Consider the following 27,338-nt stretch of genomic DNA (forward strand, 5'->3'; position numbering starts at 1 on the left):
GTGCCATCATTTTGATCTATAAACTTGCTGCTTTTTTATGGCCTTAGAGGCCTTTATTTGAAAGTGGACGAACAGGAAATGGGTTTGAGAGAGGGGGAAGACATGTGGCAGGTCCACTGGCCAGCAGTCAATCTGGGATAGGCGTGTGTAAGTGTAAATGTAATGGAGGATGTGGCCTAAGGAGATCAACGCCCTTTATCAAGGTGGGCATAGTTATTAGCCCCAAATAGCCCAAAAAGAGATTTATCTGACACTTAAAAGCCAAACATTGTTTCATAGGGAGGAAGAACTGTGAAGATATTGGGGCGTGACTTCAGAACCATCTGAAGTCTTGTGGCAAATACTTGGTAGGTGCAAAAGAAAGGTGCTGAGTAAATTTAGAAAAAGGAAAATTGCCTGCTAAATATGAGATGAATTAAAGTGGAAGAAAACCAGGAGTTCATTCTCTCAAAGTGCTGTCATACAATGCACCGCATGGCTCGCCTGTAAAGATGACTACAAGATGACACGGGCCGCTTCCTGACTGGCCTAAACTCCATCAAGAAGTTGTAGATGTTTGTAAAAGACAACAGTCCACTTCTGGTAGGCTTTGGCTGCTTCCATCAGATCGGTGCAAAACCAGGAGTTCAGTCAGAACATGTGACTGAACGCCAGATCTCCACCTGGTTTAAATGTTGGAGACACATACCAATGGATGGTAGAAGAGAGGCCCCAGACTCCTGAACAATGTGGTTTAGTGAAGGGATACAGAACAGTCACTGAATCTGGGCTTTTCCTCACTGCCTCTGCTGCTTGTCTTTATTTGGGGGGGGGGGGGCAGCAATTATTGTCCATCTGACACATTTACACTTATAGATTTGTAAAAGCCTAAATGATTTGTTTCTAACCCTACAATTGAAAGGGTTTGCATTTTTCCCCGTTTTCTTTCTGGCCATGACTGAAATCAGTCGGCTGCAGACGTTGCTGTCTAACCTGACAGGCTGACATACAACTGCTCTAACAGAAGATGCCAGGGGCTACTTTCTGCTCGGAGCTTTGATGAGCAAGCTCCTTTTCTGGCTCACTGTTTAAGTAATTATCTGATTATTTTTGCTGAGCTCTGCCTGCGGCTGCGCTGCCTTTCTACACTTTATTGAGATGAGCCGGATTCAGGCGTGCAAGCTTAGCAGATTGTGCTCCAGCTCTGCAGGGCGAGAGCTTCTAGAGGATTCAGCGACGAGGTAAGACGCATGATGCGGGGACTGGTGCATGTAGAAGTGTCCATTTAGCCTGCTGGAATTGGACTTTTTTAGCAGGATACACATCCTCATGTTGAGCTCTCTGTCATCCAGTGGAAGGCTTTGTGTTATTTTTAAACGATGGAAGCACAAGAAAAGTAAAGTGTGTGAGATTGTCTTCCTTAATAAAATGGGGCTTGTTCAGTGTTTCATGACACTGGCCTTTTGCTTTGAAGGCATGTTCACTATGTAAAGCTCAACTTGTACTGTAGGGGGAAAAAAGCCTCTGGCTGCATGACTTGAGTTATTACAGCAGATTGGTGCAACAGTTTTATTTTTTTAAACCACCTTTCATGTTTGAGATGGCTTCAGATATTAATTGTGCATTGAGCTCAAATTCAAGTGAGTTTAGGGATTCATTGTCCAGAGGAGTAAACTCTAATGAATCCAAGAATTCAGTTTGTACCTGGGGAGCTAGACCTGAATAATCTGAGCTATACAAATAATAGTAAAAACTTCAAGTTGTATTGTTTATCGCTTTCAGGTCGGCTATTAACACCCCTTCATCTACCTGAGTTGAGTTTATTGCTTTATCTGCTTGTTTGTTTGATACGCCAAGTTAACAACTCACACACATTTTTCATTGCTTTGTTTGTAGATAATACATTGTATTTAGCTCTTAATTTAAGAGGTTCTGTATTTAGATAAGTTGTAGGATTACAGAACAGTTGTTTCTATGTCTAATAGATTTTTCAAGTTGTTCCAGTTCCTATTCACATAGTTTGTGTTTGAAGCTGGTAAAAATGATCATTTGGCGTAGGGACGCCTTAAAGGCATCCCATCTCAGTTGCAGAAGTTTGGTGTTTAATTAAAAATGCATATCTATTTTTGTTCCGATGAACTCTGTGTCCCTTTGCCTAAATGGTTGTAAGCACCACTGATGAAAAGGAGAGATTAGGAACTTCAACATGGAATGACATCGGAGCATGATCAGAAATTACAATACTGTCATACCAGCTATTTGTTTTATGCGGGACTAGATCAGCTGAAACTAAATAATAGTCAATTGTTGAATATGTCTGGCAAGTGCTAGAATAGCATGAAAGGGTACGTTGATTAGGATGCATAATGTCTACCAAATCTAGATCTTTCATATAATAAAGTAGTTCTTTCCTTGTTTATAGATTGAGAGGGATCTTTGCCTGTAGATCTAACATGAGTGTCTAAAAAAAGCAGGATTAGCATTATTTTCTCAATAGAAATTCACCAGATTCAGTTTTACAAATAGAATTGCACAGTGTAAGATTAGATATTTGCCATATTGAGCCTCCTTTTTATCAATAAGATGGAATGGCACTGAGCTGTGAATTAATGTAATTACACCCCTAAAATGTGAACTAAAGGAGGTAGAAACTTGACCATGCCACCTCCTCTTCACTCTACTAACATCATCAGAGGTTAAATGGGCCTCTTGAAGGAAAATTATTTTAGCTTTTAATTGCTGAATCCTATTCATCATCTGATTCAATGTAGCAGGTTAATTCAGCCCTCTTCCAAGAGGTGAATTGTAGGTGAGTGGCCATCAGTGATGACCGCTGACCTGATGGCCTATCAGAGAAAAAGAAAAATTATTTTAGATATGTTATGTGCATTTAAGGGCAGGCTGCAGGGGGGAAACAAGACAAATAAAGAAAAGAAAATATAAAAACAACAACAACAATGATTGACAGTGTAAAACCCTGGACTAAGAACTCCCTCCCAACCCATTGAGAACAGTTCCCAAAGAGCCCTTTAGATTCGGCCATGTAGCCCAGCTGGTCCACCCAGCTGGTCCACCCAGCTGGTCCACCCAGCTGGTCCACCCAGCTGGTCCACCCAGCTGGTCCACCCAGCTGGTCCACCCAGCTGGTCCACCCAGGAACTTGTGATGGAGAGGAACGGCATGAATGAACACATCAAAAACAACCAAAAAAACATTATACTGAGGGGCCCTGGCAATCAATAGTACAAACAACAATTAAACCATCAAATAATTTACCTTGGTTATCTTAATCATAAGATGAGATAACGTGTATTAAACAAGAAATGGGGATACTTTGATAAAAAGTACCTTCTTATACCACAGAACTGGAGAGATATAATTTTGAAGTGGCTTTAGAGAATTATAGAAAAAGATTGGATTAGCAACCATCTATCCACATATATTGAGAGATGTCTTAACTACATCATCTAATTTGATCTGCTGTCCCGTAACAGAGGAGCTAAGAGCTTATAACAAATATTTCACAATTCAATCACCCTTCATTGAACCTCTACCTGGTTCGCTTCCAGGTGTCGCTCACCCTTGAGTTGCCGCATGAAACACCCCGCTTCTGCTGCAGTGTCAAAATTGTGACGTTTCTTCTTGTAGGTCACCAAAAGCGAGGCAGGGTACAAGACACCTTACTGCACCTCCGGTATCAAGGGGGAAAGGGAAGCCAGGTCTATCTTCACTTGGTAAAATATCTTGCCCTTTTTTAGAAGATCAGCAGAGACATCCGGGAAGAACATGACTCTTTAATTCTCTCGTCCTTTTATATCTCCACCTCGCCCTGACAGCCTTCGTGACCCAGACTTTGTCAGTATAGTTCAGCAGCTTTTTGACCACTGACTATGATTTTCCAGGTCTTCTTCTGTTGCAGAGCATCTGTTACAGATCCCAAGAGTACCGTGGCAACAAAATGATGAGTCTGTAAAAAATACAGAAAGGCACAGCATCAATGAACACATAATGTGTAGTGGTTTTCATCCAGTTTGCATCTCTTTAATTTGAAAAACTTGTTTTAAACAAACATTTTTTGTATAAAACAACACAATTGTTGAGAGCTGGCATTCATCTGGAGCAGCTAATATAGTGGTCTAGCTATTCGTGAAAAATCTTGCACGTATGCTCTGAAATAGCTAAAAAAAACCAAGTAGCCTCCTCGCTTCCCCTACCGTCTGTGTGGTCGGTTCTTTTAGAGCCTGCACTGCCTATCCCCATCTTTGGACACCAAAGGTCCAACGTACCTAACCTCCTTGTGGAACAGCTTGCATTTCTCTGCTCTTAGTTTGCTGCCTTGACATCGCAGGGCTTGGAGCACACGTCTTAACACATCTACATGATCCTTAAAGGATTTGGAGAAACAGAAGATTATCTTGATAGGGGATACAACATTCATCCCTCGGTGTGTCCAGCATTTCCTGCATGCTCCTTTGGAAAACAGCTGGGGCATTTGATAGTCCAAAGGGGATTCCAACCCATTCAAAAAAAAACCCAAGGGGTTGTAAAAGCAGTCAAATGCCTAGAACCCTCAACAATAAATCCCTGATGATAGGCTTTGCCTTGGTCTAAGATGGAAAACCAAGCATAACCTCTGAGTAAATCGATCAGTTCCTGTATGCGGGGAAGCGGATGCTTGTCAGGCACAGCCTTTTTGTGAAGGAGTCTATAATCAATGAAAAGCCACAGCGACCCATCTTTCTTTCTCATACAACTCACAGGTGTGGCATAAGGTGACTGGGACTTCACAATCCACCATTTTACTATCAAGTCCTGGATGTACTCTTACTTCCTTGTGCATCGGCTTTGGTATTGAGGTATAAGCTTTCTGGACCGGCGTGTCATCTGTGAGCCTGATTGACATTTGGAGTGAGGGGATGCACCCAATATCATCACCATCATGGGCAAATGCAGCTGATTCCTCAACCATTCCTGACCAGCTCCTGTTGTTCTGGGCTCAGGTGAAAGATATCAACTGGTGGAAGCCAAGGCTCAGTAGAAAGGACTACAGGGATTGTGGCATTTTTGACGTCTACCTTATCAGGGAATATGAGTGGACTTTCACCAACTTGTGCTTCAGTGGTTCCAATTTCCATTACTTTGGCAACGTGCTGAATAGATCTCAGCTGGGTTCTCTTTGGAATCACTATGTCATACTTGTTGTGGTTGGAAATCGGCACCTTAATGTGAGGTCGTTTGTTCTTACTTTTCTCTAGAAGGCCCTCTCCATTATCCAGCTTCTCTAATGTTACACTATTTTGTGAGGGGTTCATACAGGACTAATGGGTCAGATAGATTGAAGTTAGGGGGCACCTGCACTTGTACTGTTTTGCCTGCTAGAATATTTACACTGTCCTTGCCCACTCGGACTGTGCCAAGTCCATCATCTGATGATTCTTGCCTCTAAATATAGTTAACTATAGCCTGTACATGATCGGTTTCCACTCCAAGTGCTTGTTGAAGAAGGCCTGTTACTATTGAGGTCATATCTGAAGCCAGAAAGGGAACCTGTATGGCCAGGTTAGGGTTTTTGTTTCCAGGTAGGTTGACTGTCAGCTCTACCCATACATCAAATGGTATGACCTGCCCATTTGCCGCATATACACAAGTCGAGGCTATCCCCTGGGTCAAGGAGGTCTTCCAGTGGCCTTATGGGATGAGTTGGCACGAAAGTCTTGTGCCATGACCTGTGAATGATGCTTACTTGAGAGCCTGTATCAAATAATGATACCATCACAGCATAGCCATTGATGTGGCATTTCAGTAGACTTTGTTTTTTCAAATAACGGTGCAGTGTTACTGTCATATTCAAGGCCTGGTGCCTCCTGAAATCTGTCCCTACCATGCTTCTTGGGATATTTATTTTGCTTCAGGTTAAGTTGTTTGGGTGTGGTGTTGACCAAGTGCAACTGTAGTTGTAAGGTAGTTTTTGATTTTCCTTCAGTGGTTGGCTCGATGTCTTCGTTGTTTTCAGACAGGCAACTGCCTGGTGCCCTGGATCGCCTCAGATGACACAGTGGTTGCGGCTCTTTAGCAGATCAGCTCTCTGTCTGTGTGCATAGTTTAACCTTCGCTGATGTTCATTTTCATCACTGATAATTTTGGTTATATGACTGACAACTTCCTCATCAGTGACATCAGCATTAGAGAGGAATGACCTCAACTGTCTAATATCCGCATGTCTGGGCCCTAAACCCTGGTAAATACTGTGAAGAAACACTTGCTGGATGGTTTGTGTCATAGCGAATTTGGGTGCTGGGCTGCTTTGACAAGAATAGTATCTTCTGTTTCAGGCCAATCATGCAATATACAAACTGTTGTGGAGGTTCCTGCTAATTTTGCTTGGCACACATTAGTTCTTGTGTTTCAGCACTTCTACAGTTTTCTGGAAGTTTGTTCCAGATAAGTGGACCATAAAAACTAGATGCTGCTTCTCCGTGTTTGGTTCTGGTTCTGGGTATGCAGAGTACACCAGAAGACCTTAGTGGTTTGGAGGGTTGATACACTGACCTGAATAGAGATCTCCTGCATAAATTAACTCTTGTCATAGTTAGGTGCATAAATGTTAATAAACCTCCAGGATTCTGAATATACATTTACCCTTTCACCGTAATATATCTACTTGAAGGGTCAGATATAGTTTTAGTAGCAACAAATGGGATGTTTTTGTGCAGCAAAATTGCTGTTCATCTCGACTCTGAACCAAATTACAAGAAAACTTATCCTAACCCTATCTCTTTTTAGCTTTTTATGCTCCCTGTCAGATAAACGTGTTTCTTGTAAGTGAACAGTATCAGGTTTTAATTTATTTTTGGAAAGTATAGATTCTTTCTTTATATAGGGCTATTAAATTCTTTATATAAAATAATACAAATTTCAATGGACTTAACATTAGCCTTGACTATAATGAAAAGTCAACAAGCAATTCTCCCTTTTATCTAGGTAATCCATCAAACCTATAAAAAAACAAAATCTGATCCATTTTTTGTCTCGCTGATAAATAGAAAAAATACAAATCCTTTTTTCAACTATTAACCTGTTAACAAGTTACTTATCTTTATAACAATAGTACTCACCAACCCTATAGTACAGAACTAAAATAAAACTGAAGAAACTGGAGAAACATCAAGATTAAACCACATGTATTTAGAAGGATCAGGACGGATCACTGTAACGCCAGGTGTCCAGGAACCAGCAGCAATCTAATTCACCCATCTCTGGAGGAGTGGTCTTGAACAGATGGCAACCACATTCCTGTATGTAATCGCCAGTATACGCCATCAAAAAGGGACAATAAAATGATCCCAGAAGCATTCTGAACAGGCCCTCATTTATTTGAACTCAGTGTTAATTGTCAGCAATCATTTGCCGTGGGCATCTGCTGTTTCTCCTGCGTTAGGCTGTCGAGGAATGCAATGGCCTCCTCTCCAGAGTCGTAAAAGTGGGTTCTTCCGGCGACTGGCTGGACCTCCAGGTGTGTAGGATAGGCTTTGATTGCTTGTAACACAGGGACGAGCTGTTTGCGCCGTTTAGCTAATTCGGTGCTCATTTCAGGGAAGAAATTGATTTTCATTTTGTTGAAGCTGAGAATTCCTTTCTTTCTGGAGAAAGGCAAAAATTTTCCTGATCTTGAAACCGAAGTGGACAGATCAAAACAAGTCTGGGGATGATATGAGGAGGTTCACCTGGTAGACAGGAAATTCATGTCATCCTACCCAACTAGAAAAAGTTTAATCATATGTCTAATGCACCAACCTACCCCAGATAATAATTTCACATCTTCTAATACTGTTTAAATGCAACATGCACAGCACTACAGTAGCTATACATGTCTCTATACTGGACGGTCATTTGGTCAAATTAAAAGCATCGCTAAGAGATTGAGGTCGAAAAATGAAAATGACAAAAACATTGATCAGGTCCTCAGAAGGGGTTCTTCTTTGTTGAAACGTTTTGCCTCTTCTCCAAGAGACATCTTCAGTCTGAGAAGTTACCGATAAACTCAGCCTTTTAAGTAGGAGCTTTGCATAGTGGCTCAATGAGTTAATTGCTACAATCAAAACTTGTACTCACATGCGACGGAGCAACATCAGGCTAGTAACCAAACAAAATTTAAAACTACTTCAAAAGGCAACCTTCTTGAAAGATTGCAGCCATGTTGTTTTTTTGTAAACATGGGTAACATACCTTTCTGAGAGAATTGGTCCTGGAGCCTGAATCTCACCACCAATGAGATTGCTTCAGCAATTCACTGTGCCACATGCCTCTCTGGTTATCAGATGGAGGAGTCTGGGCTTGGCAGTTGCCTTTCGCAGGTTCTATTATCATTAAGAAGAACCAGCAAGACTTTAAGGCAGGCAAAAGAAGAGTCTGCCTGCCCAAAACAAATGTTGCTATCCAAACTGGCTCCCCTGCAATCGTAATTTCTCCTGGATGTTGTGTAAACAAGAAGCTCTGTGACATCTGTAACCTGGGCAGAGCCACTAAACTGCATGATAACGTTTCATCACTATCAAAGACTAATGGCTGCAAGTGCTCACTCACTATGCTGCTTTCTGTTTTAGTTGTAATGTCAGAAAGGTCAGATCAGAAACATCAAGCTTTAGCTTTATGAATATAAACAATTAAACTTTGAAATTTTAGTGATAAAGCTCTTTCCAGTAAAATAAAGAAACAAAATAATTTATTCTATTTGTAGCTTTGGAGAGGTTGGACAAAATTAGTTTAGATCAGAAATACCCAAGAATATACTTAGCTTTTTTCATATTATTAATGGAAACCATTAAGTCTTTCTGTATGTTTGTTAATGCATTAAAGAAGCTAGTCAAGGATTTATTTAGCTTATTCTTTGTTTTTCCTATGTCTGTAATGTTTTTTTCTGTTCATGTACAGCACTTTGAATCGTCTTGTGACTGAAAAGGGCTATATAAATAAACTAGCCTTGCCTTGCCCTGCAATTTGTACCAACTCCCAGTTTTACTCCATGGGTCAGACACCCTGTCTACATTTAAGACAAGACCTAAAACTTTCCATTATGAAAAAGCTGAGGATAACCTAAACCATTCTAGCTATCTCTCTAGTTATGCTGCTGGAAGACATTAAGACCATTTTTCCTTACTTGTGTGAGCTTTTAATACAACAAAACTGCCTGTGTTCTTTCATTCTTTTGATCTGAAAACTGGCTCAGAGCTCATCTGCTTAGCTGTGTTTTTCACCTAGATGAAGCCACCTATGGTCTGGAGCTGGTCTGCTATTACTCTTTTACTTTTCTCTTACAGAAAGTATTCCTGGATCAGTGCTTCTATATCTTTTTGTGTCTCTGCTCTGTCTTCTCAAACCCCCAGTTGCTCATGGCAGAAGGCCGATCACTCTGAGCCTGGCTGGTTCTGCTGGAAGTTTCTTCCTGTTAAAGAGGAGTTTTCCTCTGTGTCGCTACATGCATGCTCGGTATGAGGGATTGCTGCAAAGTTAACACAGAGATATGTTGTAGTAACCAAAAAGTTTAATTTTGAAGCCGTGGTCATGTAGTTGCTGTTTCAGGAAGAGAAGATATGCTGACGGTGCTGGTTCTGGGATGGACTGCGTTGCTTTCTGGCCTCCCAACTGCAGCCTCCTCTTTAATATCAAGTAAGTGCAATCAATGGCCTGTCCCCAGAAGCTCATGTCAAACTAACATCGTTGGTTAGGTAGTGTAGATGAGAAATATTCTGAGAATTCTCCTGATTCCAAATCTGTTGGAGAAGAAATTCACACCAAATGTTTCTCAGTGGAAGACATGTCTGTGGTGTTCTGACAGGGTTTTACTTCTTTCCGTTATCGGCTTGCATGCAGGATTTCCTGTGAGTAGAGGCAGCAAGTGGTCGGCTCGGAAATGTGAACTCTTCATCCCACCTCCTCTACCTCCTCCTATGTTTCCTCCAATCAAACGCAAAGCAGAACTGATGGTAAGGAGGCCCCTTTGGTCATCAACTATGGAAAAAGATTTCTTTGTTTCTATCAAGAACAATTGTTCTCTGGTCCCTGCTGATAAAACAAACTCAGTTGCATTCAGTTCTGCAGGTTCAGTTTCTAATGTGGTCAGGCGAACTAAAAAAAAAAAACCCAACCAGTGATGTTGAATCCATTATTATTATATCTTCAGGTTGATATGACAGAACACATCACAGGACCCATAGGAGAAAAGGTGAGGAAAATGTTTATATATATATATATATATATATATATATATATATATATATATATATATATATATATATATATATATATATGTATATGTATATGTACATATAATCCTAACCCAGTGGACAATTATTTTCTTTAAACTTCACAGACCACTTTATGTTTTATGTTTCCAGGGCTGCAGAGGGCCGAGAGGAGCAAAGGTACGGGACAGAAACCGAGTTTTTCCTCTTTCTTTTTTTTTTTTTTTAGAAACTTATCGATTAGAAGTAAATGCTGTATGTATTTTAGGGTAAGCCAGGTGTGATGGGTCCACAAGGAGAACCAGGACCACAAGGTCCTCTGGGAAAGCCAGGCCAAAAGGTAAAACCCAGTTTCTAATAGAAACTGTGTCTGTTGTACTCTTGAAACGTTTTCTCAATCACCTAAATCTGTTAATCATTTCAAAAGTCCTGGCTAAGCCTCCATTTATGTACTAACATAGCTTCAAACCACATCAGTGAATAAATGGTTCTAAACAATTCACTGAGTACATTTTAGCAAAGCAAACTGGAGCTGCAGTGACTTTATTTGGAAAAAAGACTGGAAAAATAGAAGCCAACGAAACAAAAAAAATTCTTAATTTGGTAAAATCTGAATTACATCACAGCTCCATGCTCTGAGTGGGTTTCCAACTAAGGTTCCCATCTCTGTTGTCATGGTTATCACTATGAACAAAGATATGGCCCAGTTATGAGCTGTGTTTAAAACATGAAATATGTGGAGGGTGGGGCTGACTTGAGTCAATGTGTCCCACAGGGAGAGAAAGGTGAGCGTGGCTGGAGAGGCTTGTATGGAGACATCGGAACTCCTGGGATGATAAAGGTACAACAAACCACTCTTTTTCACAATTCACGGAGAGCTTCATTAATCTAGAAAATGCATATTTCCACATATATGTGTAGGACCCAGCTTATTACAAGTCACTACCGGCTGCTGCCTGTTAGGCCTCCCCCTGTGAAGGCTGCACTTCACTGAGACTTTAGAAATTGCTGCATTTCCTTTATCAAGTCTTAAACAGCCTTCCAACTAAACACACAGGAGGTTTACTACATGTTCAGAGTCTTACATGACTTTGTGCTGTGCATCAGCAGCCATGCAGCCCTATTTATTAAAAGACCAAACACTCAAAACCAGTGGCAGAAATTTAAACGGCCCTGTCCCTCTCTGTTCCTTTATGGGACAATTGTGTCAAGATTCTGCTAAAACAGATTTAAAGGAACCCACTAAATCCTTTTTTTTTTACTTGCTGCATAAATAATAATAAAAAAGTTACCATCTTAATTAATATGCTTTGCATGATTTCCTGCTGCACAACCCAAGTGAGCTTGAGCTTAAGGTCAGAAACTGATGGTCGGACTATTTCCCTGCAGGATTTTCTGGTGAGAGCAGAATTCATGACTAAATTAAGAGAGAAATTAAAGAGAGGTCCAGGTCCTGAAGCTGCAAAGCAGCCCCAGAGCATCACACCACCACCACCACGTTTCACTTTATCAATGATGCCCTCTTTTCTGAAATGCTGTGTAACAGGAGGCATAGTTTCCAAAAGGTTCCACCTTTGTCTCTTCAGTCCACAGAATATTTTCACAAAGGTCTTGGGGATCATAAAGATTGATGTGTTGTATTCTGGCCAGTTGTGAAATGAGAGTTTATGTTCTTTTGGCTCAGCGGGCGTTCTGGCCTCGGAAATCTCCCATGGATGCCATTTTTGCCCGACCTCTTTCTTGTTTTTGAATCCTGAACTCTGACCAGAGAGGTCAGCAGTGTTTGAGATGTTGGTCCAGGTTCTTTTCTGTCATGAATGAGTCCTCGATGCTCTTTTGGAGCAATGCTGGCAGGCCAGTCAGTCCTGGGAATATTCACCACTGTTCCATGTTTCCTCCATGTGGATAATGGCTCTCACTGGGGGTTAGTTCTTCATGAGTACAGATTGAAAACATTGTAAAAAAATATTTAGAACACTGTAAACATTTGCTACCGAACAGAAGAGCCATGACAAACATGAGGTGAGGTTTGATAAGACACTTGCTGAAGATTTCCCAGGGAACATATTGATGTAATTATCGCACACAAAAAAAGATTGCAACCTACAATGATGTACGGTAGCGACAGACTGGTGGCGTTGTCACGATAATGTTCTGGTTTTTATTTTAGAGTGCAGATTAGAACATTTTGCCATGAGGCCTTGCAGAGTACAGGCAGGAAAGGAAGAAAGAAGTACCTTTCTGTCCAAATGTTTCAGGCCTCTCCTCAATAATCTAGTCTGGGTTAATGAGTTTGGCCTCATAGACCACAGAGTGGACCTCAGTGAGTTTATCTTGTGTTGTTACAGGGCATCAAAGGACATCCAGGATTCAGGGTGAGTGTCACATTTTAACTTCTTTTTTTAATCAAACCCTGGCTGAGCTGCTTCTCTCTCATCTCCTGTACCTGCTGCCTCTCTATCAGGGCGATAAGGGTCTGAAAGGATACAGAGGCCCCCGTGGAGAGAAGGTCAGGAACTATTCTCTTTTTCCTCTGCTCACTGCTGAATGAAAACCTTCCACTGGGATCTGTGTGTGTGTCTCCACAGGGTGAGCCGGGCATCCCTGGGACAACTGGAGAAAAGGTAAAACACAGACTGATGAGTGTTGCAACAATTGAATCAATTAATAAATAGCAAAACTGGGAATGGTGCAGAAGCTGTGACAGATTTCCTTTGCTCTCACAGGGAGACCAGGGCCAGAAGGGGGATAGAGGTCTGATGGGGGAGCAAGGACCCAGAGGAGAGCCAGGAGCCAGAGGAAAGATAGTAGGTTTACACAGATGTACTGCATCTCTGACCATATCTGTACTCATCATTTGATCAGTAAGTAAGATTGTAGACAGAATTACATTTCTATTAAAGGCTTAAATTAGAATGCTAAATATTGTTGTAGAAAGAGTTAAACAGAATCCAGAATCTGACTAGAATCTATTAGCTGCATGTGGTAAACACGTTAAATCTTTTGGTCACATAAGATAAGATAAGATAGGCTTGCCAGGCTTGCCAGATAAGACATGCTGTCATAATTCCTGAGGTTTTAGCCTTTATTCAGCAGTCATTGCTCGAGGGGGTCAGGACATCTTTAGGGCTCACCAGTCCACCACAGGGCAACACAGAGACGCTATAACCATGCACACACACACTCATTCTTAAGGACACTTTAGAGATAAGCAGTCATGCAATTTGGACTGTGGGAGAAAGCTGGAGTACCTGGAGAGGACACATGCAGCCACGGGGAGAACATGCAGAAATACCACAGGAGGGGATTCAAACTTCGGACCTTCTTGCTGTAATAGTTTTACCAATGATACGACAGTGCAGCCCGTCTGTTGCGCACATTGTGTCACGTTACGTTTTTGCTGGGATTCTAGGTGACAGACCAAAACAAAGTAGAGCACGTCTGTAAAGTGGGAGGAAAAATGATACATGGTTTTTAAACTGTGGCGTGCATTTTAATTTGTTGTCAGTGAATAAAGACCCTGAACAACCAGCTTTCACGTTTCAAGTCTAGCGTCAAAATTTCGGTCTTGCCAAAACATCTGTAGAGGATTTAGCTCTGGATTCATAACTCTGGGCAGGTTAAGTCATACATAAACCGTATTTTGATTCCCAAAATAATCCCACTGTCACATTGATGGATTTTCATCAATCTACATCAACTGAACACAGACGTGCTTTCCTGTAACTGCTGGAGAAAAAAAACACCCCTACACCATGATGCTTGCTGTGTTCCCTGGATGGTTTGTGGCAAACTGCCAATTAGATGTTTTATGGCTTGATTTCAACATGAGCTTTCCTCTCACCATGCCTCCATAAAGTCCAGATTTGCAAAGAACTCAACAGATAGTTGCCCTGTCAAACGATTCTACCACCTGAGATGTTGATCTCTGCAGCTCCTTTGAGCTACCAAGGGCTTCTTGGCTGCTTTTTTATGAATTCTCTCCTTGCCTAACCTGTCAGTCTAAGTAGACCTCCATGTCCTGGTAGGTCTGCAGGTGGTTCATCCTCTCTCCAGGGCCAGATGAAGCACTGAACAGAGCTCTGGGAGATGGTCAAAGCTTGGGAGATTGTTTTAGAACCTCACCCTACTTCAAAGTTCTCCAACACTTCCTCCTTGACCTGTCTGCTGGGTTCCTTGGTCTCTATGATGCTGTTTGTTCTTTAATCTTCTAACCCTGACTTGACATTCTGAATTACTTGCTCAGGATTGCATTTATGGGTATCATAGTAATTGGGGCTTACCATACCATACCATGCCATCTTTATTTATAAAGCGCTTAAACATAGCCAACAGCTGAAACAAAGTGCTGTACATAGCTACAAGCTAAAGCATATCCATTAAAAAAAAAATAAATAAATAAATAAAAAGATAATACAAGGAAACACTTAAAAGAAACAATAAAACCTATTAGAAATGAAAACTGAGTCTCGCTAGTGGTGAAAGCCAACGAATAATAGTGGGTTTTAAGCCGAGTTTTAAACGTGGGCACTGGGCAGTGAAGGAGCCTCTTTTATGTGCAGGGGCAGGTTATTCCACTTAATATACAAATGCACTATACAATATTTGGCCAATGTTTTTGTTAAAACGATTTAAAGATGACATCAAATGTACCTTCCAGTTCACAGTTGCGCACCACTTTATGTTGGTCTGCCACGTAAAATCCCATTAGATAACCCAGATATTTCTGGTTATAAAAGAAGTTATCTGTCGGTCTGTGATTTACCTTTGCTTGCCAAACTGCTGGCTAAAATTCAAATTACTGATGTATTCTTAAAAAACGCATCTCTCATCTGGATTTCGGCCACAGACAGTTGGTCATGATCCCTTCTTTAGGCAGAGTGTTGTCTCAAAACCTCCTCTTACCTGGAACTAGGCTTGGGAAGGTGCAGCTTCAACAAACAAAGAGGTGAAACAGAGTAACACTGAGCTGCCATGGTCTCCCTCACACTCTGGCTGACTGACTGCTGTCTAGCCAAGAAAAAGAACCCCGCTGAGAGTTTTTAACAAAAATGCTAGTACCTTTGATAGCATGAGGATGGGTGAATGCTATCGGCACTTCCCTGATGGGAGCTGTGATGCAGAACACCAGTTTTTGTTTGGTTCTGAGATACTCTGATCAGAAAAGCAAGGTCCAAGTTTCCTCCCCGTCCACCTAGTGAGGCAGCAGATCATCTCTTCTTCAGATGATGGAGATTTTCACAGCGAATATGAACACAATGTCCCCAAGGTTCCTTTCTTGTTTGCAACTTCACACTTTAGAGAATTTGTCTGAAAATACAAATGAAATAAACAAGAAAGCTAGAGCATAAGTAAGAAAATAAATAATAATAAGAAGAAACGAATTAAACACCATGAAATTAACCAAAATTGATTAAAAGCAACTCAATGAATCAAAGCCCAGGGAAAAAAGATTGGCTTTAGGAAGAGATTTAAGAGGTGGAATGATCTCAGCTCTGTACAGAGCTTCTAAAGGCTTGCTTTGAGTCTGTCTGTCCAGACCACTGGAACAGGAACAGAACCTTTAGACGTGTTGTTATAGAACTGCAGATTTTCTGCAAAGATCAGCCAGATGTCTGTTGAACCAGAGATGCTGTTGAGATTTGGTAATTGTTTGATTTTGTGCAGGGGTTAAAAGGATCTATTGGACCAACAGGGGAAGTGGGACATCGCGGTGTGGCAGGACTGCATGGTCTGCCTGGAGAGCCTGGACTACCTGGACAAGGTTCGTATGGAAGGGAAGATTTATTGCTGAGTTTTGGGGACAGCTCTGATGTGTTTACATGACTGTATGTTTTCAGTACGCTTCAATCAAGATTTTTTATTTCGGTCAGCAGTAAACTAAGAATCTTCATGCAATTTCTGTAGTTTATTTGATTTTACTACATTCTAAAACAAAAAAGTATACATTTTATGACTTGTTGGAGATATGCTTGGATTTTCCTCAAGGAACAAAATAGTATAAGCACTAAGGAGGCATAGCCTACGGAGCCCGGGAGAGCTCACTTTAAGTCATATTTTTTTTCAGGTCGTGATAATTTGTGAGCACATTTCCTTTAATTGAGCCCTCGAATTAATAAAATGTGAGCACGTTTTCTTTTAATTGAATTCTCGAATTAATAAAACGTGCTCACAAATTATTCGAGCACACGTTCTAATTATTCGTGGGTGCATTTTGGTAGATCGAGATCTCGAATATACTATCACGTGCTCATGTTTACATGTGTCAAGACAATATTGAGTGCACGTTTTACATATTGTGGCCACGTTTAAGTAGATCGTGCACACAATGTTCTATAACCATGTTCACTAAATTGTGCTCTCGTTTTAATAAATTGTACGCTCGTTTGAGTAAACAGTGCACTCGTTTAATAAATTGTGCCCTCGTTTTACTATGCTTAAAATGAGAGCTCTATTTAGTAAAATGAGCTCACACTATAGTAAAACAAGAGCACAATATAGTAAATTGTGCACACGATTTAGTAAAACGAGTGCACAATATAGTTAAACGAGAGCACAATTTAGTAAAATGAGCGCACAATGTAGTAAAACGAGCGCACATTCTCTCAACATGCAAAACATTTTGCGATGACCCCTCTAGGGCTCCGTAATAGCCAGTGCAAGGCTGAACAGATAGTACAACAGTATAAACACTTGAAAATGGTCAATGTTGATGTTTGGAAATTTTCCAATAGAGGTTTGCCCATATTTGAGGAAAAAATATGTTTAAATTGCTTTGGAGTTGTAGTGTGATATATATATATATATATATATATATATATATATATATATATATATATATATATATATATATATCAAATGACAGGTTGGGATTTAACAAAACAGGTAAAGTGTTGAGGGGCAGAATACTTGTCCTAAATTGACAATAAATAGGCTCCATTCAACTGAGCACCTCTACTGCTTCTGCAGACTGGTTGTCCTTATTCATGTTGTGTTGAGGAGGAGCAACATTCTGGAGCTTTGGAGTGGGTTAAAGAAGCTAATATAATGTCAACAAGGACAGAGATAAGACCTTCCATACAGTAACAGAGGCATGTATTGTTCCAGTGCACATCCTACCAGGCATGCAGGGAGACTCAGGCAGCCGAGGACCCCCGGCCCCCTGCAGTTGCCCGAAGGTTCAAAGTCCACAGAGTCCGCTGGACAACGTCCTGATGGTCAGTCCCTCAAACACTCTTACTGTTGTAAGACACTGTCTTGCTGTGCTTAACTACCTTGTTCCAACAAGTTCAGTCAACCAATCCACACATCAACAGTCATTTGTACCTTAAATATGTATAGTGGCATTCAGCCTTATAGTGTTTGAGAATCTGTTGTGTTCTGTGGGCTTCTTCGTGTCTCAGGTAACTTGACTTCTTGTTAAGCTTTTCATGATAAATAATACTCCCGTCTGTCTCTCTGTAGGTCTTTGTTGCTGATGGAGAGAAAGAGATGAGGCGGCTGCGGGCGGAGAACGTGATGGTGCTGCGAACGGACAGAAGGGCTCTCTACATCTATACAGACTCCCAGTGGATGAACGTCCTGGTAACCACTGCTAGAGAAGCAATCTAGAAAGCCTAGAGTAGACAGAAATGCAAACGTAGAGGGGATAAACATCTTTCTTCAGGTTCTATTTATCACGACCCAATAAACATGATTTGGTCTTTACCAGGAGCTAAGACTCTAGAATTGCTACTTTAAGGGTGACTCAGTAGCTTGTAGACCACTTTTAGCAGCTGTAACTCTTACTTTCTGTCTGACAAATTTTTCCAATTTCTTCAGAGGTTGGCAGACATGGGTTTCTTCACAGCTCTCTTTAGATCCTACCTCAGCATTCAGCTGGGATATGGACTTTGACAGCAAATCTTGATTTTTTTTCCTAGCCATTGCATTGCAGATCTGCTGCTGCGTCTGGGGGTCATTGTCGTGTTATTGATCCAGCTTAAGCTGAGCTTCAGAACGATGGCTTCACGTTTCACTACAACATACTTTAATAGACAGATGAGTTCACGGTTGACTTGATGACTGCAAGGTGTCCTGGTCATGTAGCTTCAAAAAAGCACAAATATTCAGCTCTCCACCGCTGTGCTTTTACAGATACTAACTATGAGGTATATGTTCTGATGCACTGTGACACTAGTTTGGTCTCCTATCTAAAAGACCGTTAAAGAAGTCTTGTGTTTCATTTAGAGGCAACTTTACAAACCTAAGCCATCGCGGGATGTTCTTTCTTATTCTGCCAACCCTTCAGACCACATTTTTCACCCTTTTTCTAATTTAGGTGTCATGATCTTTAATATTTAACATGCTAACTGAAGCATCCAGAGTCTGACATGGAGCTCCAAGGATTATTCAGCAGTTTGTCTGACCACTGAACAGTCTGATTTGGTATGAATTTGTCGAGATGTGGATTCACGGGAAGATTTGCCATCTTGTGTAGAAGGATTGTGTAACGGACCATAATTTGGAGATCCGATAATTCAGCCAACACAGGAATGAATGTTTAAAAATGTTTATTTAAGGAGCTGGTGTTGCTGGAACTGGAGGAAGCAATCTCTGGACTCACCATGGGAGAGGGGACAGGGTTAGTGGATGAGAACAACTCAGTGGAGATGTGAGAACACTGAATAAAAGCCACTAACCTGATCAGAATCTGAGAGTTTGCACCGGTTCTGAGGGAATGATCCAGAGGATCCATCTGGGTGATTCAGATCACTGATGTAGTCAGCTTGCTGGTTAGAGGCCGAAGGGGAATCCAACGTCTGGGCTTTGGTCATACACAGGAGATCAGTAGACTTGGCTGAGGTTTCCAGTAGGGCTGAGACAAGAGTTGAATCCAGAATCCAGGCGAGAAAATGGGTAACAGGAGGCACAATCCAGGCAGAGGTATCAGACAGGAGCAGGAAGACAGTTCAGGAAGTCGAGGTCCAGGCACAGAAGCCAACAGGAGAATTCAACAGGGGAATGACTGGTCAGATAAATCACAGGAACGAGACCAGGCAAAAGCAATCAAGGAACGCTGGATGGTTTATTCACACGGTGGCTTTCAAGAATCTGGGAGTTACATACTAGGATAGGCTGGATATATATTGCTTACCAACTAAATTGGATCTGGCACAGGTGTAACTGCTCAGACATTGATTGCCTGTGCAGAGCGGGTGCAGGAGCCGAAGTAGGGAATGCTGTTATGAGACTGCATACAGGGATTTCACAGGCAGGATCAGACAGAGTCATTACAGATTGACTTCATACAGTATTATTAGGAAATGGTCTTAAAGCCCCTCGCTCTAATGATCAGAGACGGAGGACCCATAATTCAACTGAGACAGATCAGTGGCATTTGAATGCAGTTTATTGAACTCATAACTTTGACTTGCGCAGGACAACCGTCTGCACCTAAGACCGGAACTCCTGGAGGCAGAGACAAGAGGTTACTTAATGTGCCCAACGTGCTTTAGGGGAAAGATCACTAACCTTTCAGAGTTCGGGTCCGGGGTGACAATGAGCCAGCTTGTGTTGAAGGATGGTTGGCCAACAGCTCCTGTGCTGTGCGGGGAAACCCAGCTGAGGGTTAGGACTGGGGTTCAGGGCTTATTATATTCCGGAGGCGGGAATGACAGGCAGGAGGACTTAAGGGGCTTTTCCAGGTTCGTGTTCCTAAGACAGTCCGGGGTCGTTGCCAAGAGAGCAGAGGTCTGGTGAGAGTCCAAGGGGCAATCCAGAGCAGAGTCAGGGCACAAATCCGGGTCCCTAAACAGGCTGGCTTAAGAGGCACAAAGTGGTTTAGGCAGGCTCAATAACTCACAGTTAGAAATGGGTCGGGCTTACAGGCGGGCAGTCCAAGTCAGGCAGAGGTCAGGCCGGTTTGGAGTTTCAGAGATAGAACAGGTTGGGCTTTCAGGCAGGCAGTCAGAGTCAGACAAGAATCGGGCAGGCATGGTAACCAAGGACAGAACAGGTCAGGTTATAGGCAGGCAGGCAAACAGAATTAAAGCTTGATTAGTTTTACCGGGTTGGCTCGATCTGGCACTGATGTCTAGTCTGAAGGCCGGTTATATAGCGGTAGATGCAGGTGGATCAGGTTAGAGTTGATTGAAGATGGGGCGGAGCTGGGCAGGTGTGTGGCAGGTGTGTGGATCAGACCAGCATCAGTGCCAAGATCATTACACTCCTAGGTTGATGGGCAGCAATGATTTCTTTTCTGCAGTCATTGCTGATGTCTTTTCTGCTTGGCCTGGTGTTACTAAGTGCCGGTAATCTAGAGAGCAGGTGGTGACGCTGATGAAGATTCAGTGCATTCGATAGCAGCACATGGCTGGAGCTCCATTTATCCATCCATCCATCCATTTTCTAAACTCCCTTAATCCCTCATGGGGTCGCGTGGGTTGCTGGTGTCCATCCCCAGCATTCACTGGGCGAGAGGCAGGATACACCCTGAACAGGTCGCCAGTCTGTCGCAGGGCAACACAGAGACAAACAGGACAAACAACCAGGACAAATTCACACACACACTCACACCTAAAGACAATTTAGAGATGCCAATTAACCTAACAGTCATGTTTTTGGACTGTGGGAGGAAGCTGGAGTACCCGGAGTGAACCCACGCATGCACTGGCATTGGCTGGGGCTCTCCCTCTTAAATCCTCCGGAGGCCATCGAGGCACAAACAACTTTTTTTTAAATCACCTTTGTTTAAATAGTAAGAGCCATGTGGGATCTGACATGTGTTTTTCTACTATTGAGGTTAAAAATTCATAATTTCTAAGCCTGTTAAGGTCCAAATATATTGTTTAAGACCAGGTATCTAAATCTTTTGAAGCTTTAGAAGTCCGGTGTACATTCATTTTCATAAATTGCGTGATGAACATCATGAATCAAGCAGATGTTCCTTGGAATGTCATCTTATATTTAGTCGTCTATGCCATCCCTTTGCACCTTGAACATATCTCTAGACACATGCACAAATTGATGGCACATCTTCCTAACCTGAACCTAAACAAATGCATTAGAAAGAAGAATGAACACAAAACTTCCTTTACTTAATGATAGTCAATTGACAAAAATAATTAATGGATTCCAGGGCAATATTTAGAACATGAACATAAAGTTTTCTTTAAAGCACAGAATACATGGATAGGATCAAATATGACGATTAACCATCAGTTGGTTCTACTACAGAGGAGACTTAAACTGAACCCATTTAAAGGGAACTGAACTCAGGGAAAATGGCTTCAAGAATAATGTAATATTTTCTTTTGTCTTTGCGATGTGATTTTTATGCAAATCTCTGAACCAGTTTCTATTTAGACTTTAAAGCAAAGTTAATTTTTATGTCCTAATTCAACCTGAATACATTTTACAGATGGTAACCTATATTATAGGTTACCATCAAGATTTCTTTTTGCTGTATGCTTTTAGCCCCTTAAATTGTCACCAAATTGTCGCCGCCTAAGCATACCTGAATTCAATTAGGTGCTGTTTTTGACTCATTCAGAGTGCATGTAAAAGTTTGGTGTCTTGGTAAAGGTAACACGTCACAGTTTTTTACAGATCAGTCCAATTTGTTGTACTAGTAACAGAGCAAGGTTTCTTTTTACTGGATGATTGCTTTCAGACACCATATGTTCAGTTTAGTGTTCACTATGATTTAAGTGCAGTGTGTTCAATATACCATGCTGCTCGTCTTCCTCATAATCATCCATTCTCTCTCTCTCTGTTTTTGCTCCATCCCCCTGTTTGTATTAGGAGGGCCGCAGACACTGACACTTACCTCTGGGTGATCCTTCCAAGCTGATTGGTCGCTCATCAGATCAAATCCTGCTCATGCACGATTTTGTTGGTTTTAAAGATTTCAGTGAATCCAGTTGAGAATTTTTTCATGCCTGGTATTTTATTTTAAAACATGTTTTTTTTTTTTTTTGTTGTGTGTGTGTTTGAAATTTTTAAAATGAATGTTTTGCTCACGTAAAAACGTGTGCATCACAATTGTAAATTACAGCTGTTAACTCTCAGTTCATACAAAGACATAAATAAAAAAACTTCACACTTAAACAAAAATAGTTTTTCCTGAGAACATTTGTGAATGGGTGTCTGATCAATAGAGCATGAATCCATACTCTGTTTAACCCAGTGTCTGACATTAAATCAGACTAAATTTGTTCTGTTTCAGATCTGATAGGATTACAAAAGCATTTTGTTTAAATGAATAATAGAACGATGAGCAACATCGTTACTTTCAATTCATTTTACATACTTCTACTTATTATTTGCTTGAATTGCCTTTTAAAGGAACATTTTTTTTCTCTATTCATAAATCCTCACCAGGGCCTGTTTAACTTTTGGCCCATTCCTCCTGACAGAACTGAATTTACTGGAGTCAGGTGTGTGGGCCGTATTCCTGCCCACAGTTTTCTATGGAAGTGAGATCAGGGTTTTGGGAAGAGATTGATTTGTTGTTAACCCCTTTTTAATTTGCTGATATGTTTAGTGTTATTATTCACTTGGAAGACCCATTTGTGCCCAAGCTTCTACCTTCTGCCTGACACTTAAAGATGTTGCTTCAATATTTCCACTCAACATTTGTTGCTCATGATGCCATCTACTATGTGATTAGAACAGTCCCCAAACTGTTGTTAGGACTCAGGGTTGGCAGGATCCTAAATGAAATGATGGTCATTAAGGCCAAACACTTCAAATTTACATTAATCAAACTACAGCAGCAGTCTCCAAAAATGAAGTTGTTTGTCTCCAAGTCTATCTGCAGACTGTAATTCGGTTTTTGATGTTGGTTTTGGAGTGATGGGGTTTTGGAGTAATGGTGGAGGAGTGGAAACTTTGTTTGGAGATTCATTAAAGTGTAAAAAGGTGTTTCTGGGAAAATCTTTTGAATATTTGGCTATCCAAGTAAAGAGCCCAACACGGACCATGTTCTTGAATGTCTACAGGCCTCTTAAGTCCAAATCAAACATCTTAAATTATTTTAATGACCTCCTATCCACTAAATATTTCCATTATGACTGTTTAATTGTTGTGGGAGACTTCAACTTTCACGTTTACAACTGTGAAGACAAAGGAGCAAAAGAACTGTGTGACACACTTAGAAACTTTGGTTTAACTAAACATGTTACACAACCAACATACAAACGGACATATTTTAAACTTGATCATCACTAAGGGTCTAAACATTTCTAAGGTCAATGTAATTGGCATTGCCCTATCTTATCACTTTTCTGTTACCTTTGAAAGCATCATTTTCAATGACTCATTTAGCCAAAGGGACATCATAAGAAAACACACCTTTAAGGACAATGCCACTGAAACGTTTATCCAAGATTACTCTGATACTTCAACCTTATGCTGTAATTCAGTAGATGAACCAGTAGATAACTTTCAGTCTAAAGTTTCAGACATCATTGAGTGCATTACTCCAATTAAAGTTAATGTTGTTTCTGGGGAGAAAAAATCTCTGTGGAGAAGTGAAAAAAAGGGAGTGTTGAAAAGCTGAACGCAAGTGGAGAAAAACTAGACTCCAGGTTCACTATGACATCTATAAAGAGAGACTTTACAGATATAACTTAAAGCTGAAAATGCAAGGGAGACTACTCTGAGATCATCAGCAAAAACAGTAATAATGCTTGAGCCTTATTTGCCACATTCGACAGCTTAATAAATCCTCCAGTGCCTGTTACTCATTGAACATCACTCCACCAGGGCCTGCAATGAATTTGCTAACTTCTTTAAAAGAAGTGAGAAAATCCAAAAGATTAGAGGATCAGTTTGTACATCCATATCAACTCCAGAACCTAAGCTGTATCCAACAAGAACTTATCTAGACAAAATGTCCAAATTCTGCCAAATAAACGACAAAACCTTAGAGGAGAATCATTCAGCAGCTAAGTTCCCCCTCCTGCTTCCTTGATGTTCTACCCACAGCTTGCTTTAAAAAAGGTCTGCCTGTCATTACGTCTTATTTTACTCAGATAATAAACATGTCCCTTCAGTCCGGTGTTTTCCTCCAGTCTCTAAAAACAGTAATTATCAAAACACTGTTAAAAAATGACAATTTGGAAAAACTACTACTCCAGAACTACAGACGTCCCCTTATTCAGTAAGATTATTGAAAATGCTGTGTTTGAACAATTAAACACCGTAACTATGACCAGCCCTTTGACATTTTCCAGTCAGGTTTCTGTGCTCACCACAGCACAGAGACCGCCCTTGTCAAGGTGTTCAATGACATCCATAAAAATGCAAACTGTGGAAGAACCACTGCTGGTATTATTGGACCTCAGTGCAGCATTCGATACTGTCGATCACTCCTTCCTGTTAGAGCGCCTTGAAAACTGGGTCGTCTTTCTGGTACAGCATAGATTTAAATCTTACCTAAAGGACGGGGACTTTTTTGTGTCAGTAGTTATAATAATAATAATAATAACCATCTTTATTGTCATTGCAACATGCATTCCAATGAAATTTGTTCTCTGTATTTAACCCTTCTCCTTGGGGAGCAGTGGGCTGCCAGTGGCAGTACCACTGCAAAGAGAATTGCAAGGTCGGCCTTCTATCACCTGAAGTACATTTCCAGGATTAAAGGACTAATATCTCAGCAGGATCTGGAAAAACTAATCCATACGTTTATTTTTAGTTGATTTGATTACTTTTAACGGTGTTTTCACAGATCTGCCAAAAAAAGTCAATCAGCTGCAGCTGATCCAGAACGCTGCTGCCCGTGTCCTCACTAAGACTAAGAAAGTAGAGCACATCACCCCAGTTCTAAAGTCCTTACACTGGCTTCCTGAGTCTCAGAGAATAGACTTTAAAATACTCTTGTTTATAAATCACTGAATGTCTTAGAACCAAAATACATCACAGACTTGCTGTCTGTGTATATCAACCCTCCAGATCACTCAGATCTTCTGCCTCTAGTCTAGTCTGCATTCCCAGAGCCAGAACCAAACATGGAGAAGCAGTATTTGGTTTCTATGGTCCACTTATTTGGAACAAACTCCCAGAAGACTGTAAAAGTGCTGAAACCCTGCATGTTGCAAATTGTTTTATGTTAACCTCCTGCTACCATTCCACTGCAATGTGCCTTTGCAGTGGAATGGTAAGAAATAATGTTTTCATTTCTTATGTTCTGTACATGTACAACACTTTGTCTTGTTACTGAATTGTGCTACAAATGAACTTGCCATGCCTTCCTGGCAGAGTGGCCTTTCACCCCATGTTGTTACAGCATGGGGTGAGCAGCTAGATAAGATTATCTACCAATGGAATGAGTATTCTGACCTATAAAATAAGATAATTAGATATACTGCACTTAAAATAAGATGGAGATGATTTGTTCCTATTTTAAGTGTAAAAATCTTATTCCCTTAGCAAATTATTTAAACTTGCCTGCTGAAATGAAGGACAAATACACTAATTTCAAAAACAATTTGATTACTTTTAGTTCCCTTTTTACAGTGCTGATGGCAGCCATGACATGACATTTATAATAACTCATATGAAAACTCTTGACGGGAGGTGTTTTTGATGAGTTTTATTTTTGAGACCTCAACTCAAAAATCACAGTTTGTTGAAACCAGGCAATAACAGAACTTCAGATTTTGATGGTTCTCATTAAGGAATTTGGAACAATTTGGAGTCATTCGGTGAAGCGCCTGAAGGACTGCACCGTAGGACTGACGGCACCCCAGTCACCAGGCTTGCGGTACTCCCCCTTCTCCAGGAAATACTGACGTCCGCTGTAATTGGGCCGCTCATAGAAAACCCACCAGCCGTCAAAGACCTTGCAGGAGTTGACCTCTCTCCAGCGGAACTTCTCCAGGAGTGAGGGACAGTCGTCTGTGGCTTCCACTGCCTGGCCGCCGAAGTCTGCCTTCTCATAGAGCTGCATCTTGTACTGGGTTCCACCACTCTGCATGCAGAGGGGGATGTTCAATGGAGAAAGGGGGGGGGGAGTAAGTAAAAAGATAAAAGGTGACATCGCTTGTACTCAACTATGAACAAGCAGCTTCAATTCCCTACTTTGATGATTAGATGAGAGACACTGCCGCCTGAGGCACTGATGCTTTACTGACTGAGCCCTACAGGAGCCGACCGCACACATACACACCCTGAACTCTAATGTGTCACCCTACCCTGCAGTCACTGCCGCCAAAAATCCCAGTTAGAAAGGGCCTGGGTCGGATTGACTTACAAAGTGGATTGGCTTGCAGGAGCTGAGGCGGTCGTTGAGTCCCATCCAGCGCTGGTACTCCGGGTACTCCCCTCTGGTCAGGACGTACTGGTAGCCCATGTAGTTGGGCCTCTCGTACACCACCCAGGCCCCACTCTCCACCCGGATGGAGTTGCAGCGGCTCAGGTAGGCGTGGAAATCCGAGCAGTCGCTGTCGCACTCATAGCGACGGCCCTGAAAGTTCTTGTCCTCGTAGAAGATAATCTGGAGGACAAGATTTGGTGTGTTAGGCTACTCTGAGGCATGCCTCGTCTTAGAAAGGTTTAAGAATCACCTGAACAGATCTCAATCTACCAAAAAAAAGCCAATACCCTGTCTGTGCCACAGATTTAACTGTTACTGGGACAACACAAAAAAACTTCCAGTCCAGATCCAACAGAGGGTCCTCTCAGAGAAGACTCCCGGTATAAACTCACCCTGCCCATCTCGGGTATATTGTTTGGGTAACCGCCTTGGTGATGCTGAGCAGCGATGCTGGTGGATCCCCTGAGGTCTCGGTGTTGACTGGCCTTTCAGCAGCTGCTTTTTATACCCCCGCTCACTACATTTCTAAACAGCAACGGCGTTAGCACAAGGGGAACAATCGCTTTGTCATGAAAATGAGATCCAAAAATTGAGTCAGTGATTCTAGTGCTATTCAGTTTTTCCAGAAAAGCTCGGAAGGATTACGGCATAATGGCCGGGCACTGGTGCGCATCCACTGACCCCCATTTCTCCAGTGGCTGGGTCCAGTGCCCACTGTAACCCATGGGGAGAGCCTGCCAGCTATGGCACTGCTCATGTAAAGCTACTCTGACCAATTCTAATTTTTACAAATACGTTGGTTCAAATACAGCTTC

General features: G+C 41.5%; 2 protein-coding genes across 5 annotated transcripts; one reads left to right on the forward strand and one right to left on the reverse strand.

Moving 5' to 3' along the window:
• Positions 1–33: 33 nt before the first annotated feature.
• LOC110368095 (acetylcholinesterase collagenic tail peptide) lies at positions 34–22,385 on the forward strand. 4 transcript variants are annotated; one of them, XM_036138816.1, is made up of 15 exons: positions 34–1,220; positions 9,559–9,645; positions 9,815–9,962; positions 10,160–10,201; positions 10,374–10,400; positions 10,489–10,560; positions 10,996–11,061; positions 12,569–12,595; positions 12,685–12,729; positions 12,809–12,844; positions 12,947–13,027; positions 15,888–15,984; positions 17,328–17,437; positions 17,685–17,804; positions 22,005–22,385. In XM_036138816.1, exons 1-15 carry the CDS (start codon positions 1,138–1,140, stop codon positions 22,020–22,022), a joined length of 1,059 nt encoding a protein of 352 aa, XP_035994709.1. In that variant the 5' UTR covers positions 34–1,137; the 3' UTR covers positions 22,023–22,385. The 4 variants fall into 4 exon arrangements, with proteins under 4 accessions (XP_035994709.1, XP_035994711.1, XP_035994712.1 ...); XM_036138818.1 differs by having other exon boundaries at positions 1,142–1,220; positions 9,850–9,962; positions 22,005–22,334; XM_036138819.1 differs by having other exon boundaries at positions 1,156–1,220; positions 9,547–9,645; positions 9,850–9,962; positions 22,005–22,334.
• A 3,394-nt stretch (positions 22,386–25,779) lies between these two features.
• On the reverse strand, positions 25,780–27,030 carry LOC105924042 (gamma-crystallin S). The gene is made up of 3 exons (XM_012859946.3): positions 26,916–27,030; positions 26,461–26,703; positions 25,780–26,178 (listed from the first exon to the last, which is right to left on the reverse strand). Exons 1-3 carry the CDS (start codon positions 26,922–26,924, stop codon positions 25,906–25,908), a joined length of 525 nt encoding a protein of 174 aa, XP_012715400.2. The 5' UTR covers positions 26,925–27,030; the 3' UTR covers positions 25,780–25,905.
• Positions 27,031–27,338: the final 308 nt, after the last annotated feature.

Source organism: Fundulus heteroclitus, chromosome 7, assembly GCF_011125445.2.
Source record: "Fundulus heteroclitus isolate FHET01 chromosome 7, MU-UCD_Fhet_4.1, whole genome shotgun sequence".
NCBI lineage: Eukaryota > Metazoa > Chordata > Actinopteri > Cyprinodontiformes > Fundulidae > Fundulus > Fundulus heteroclitus.

Bases quoted from the DNA above. Each gene is read 5' to 3' on its own strand.
- LOC110368095 (XM_036138816.1), top strand. From the start codon at position 1,138: ATGAGCCGGATTCAGGCGTGCAAGCTTAGCAGATTGTGCTCCAGCTCT. The intron at 11,062-12,568 runs GTACAACAAACC...GTGTTGTTACAG, and splicing joins GAACTCCTGGGATGATAAAG to GGCATCAAAGGACATCCAGG. The intron at 12,730-12,808 runs GTCAGGAACTAT...GTGTCTCCACAG, and splicing joins GAGGCCCCCGTGGAGAGAAG to GGTGAGCCGGGCATCCCTGG.
- LOC105924042 (XM_012859946.3), bottom strand. The intron at 26,179-26,460 runs GTAAGTCAATCC...CTCTGCATGCAG, and splicing joins CCTGCAAGCCAATCCACTTT to AGTGGTGGAACCCAGTACAA.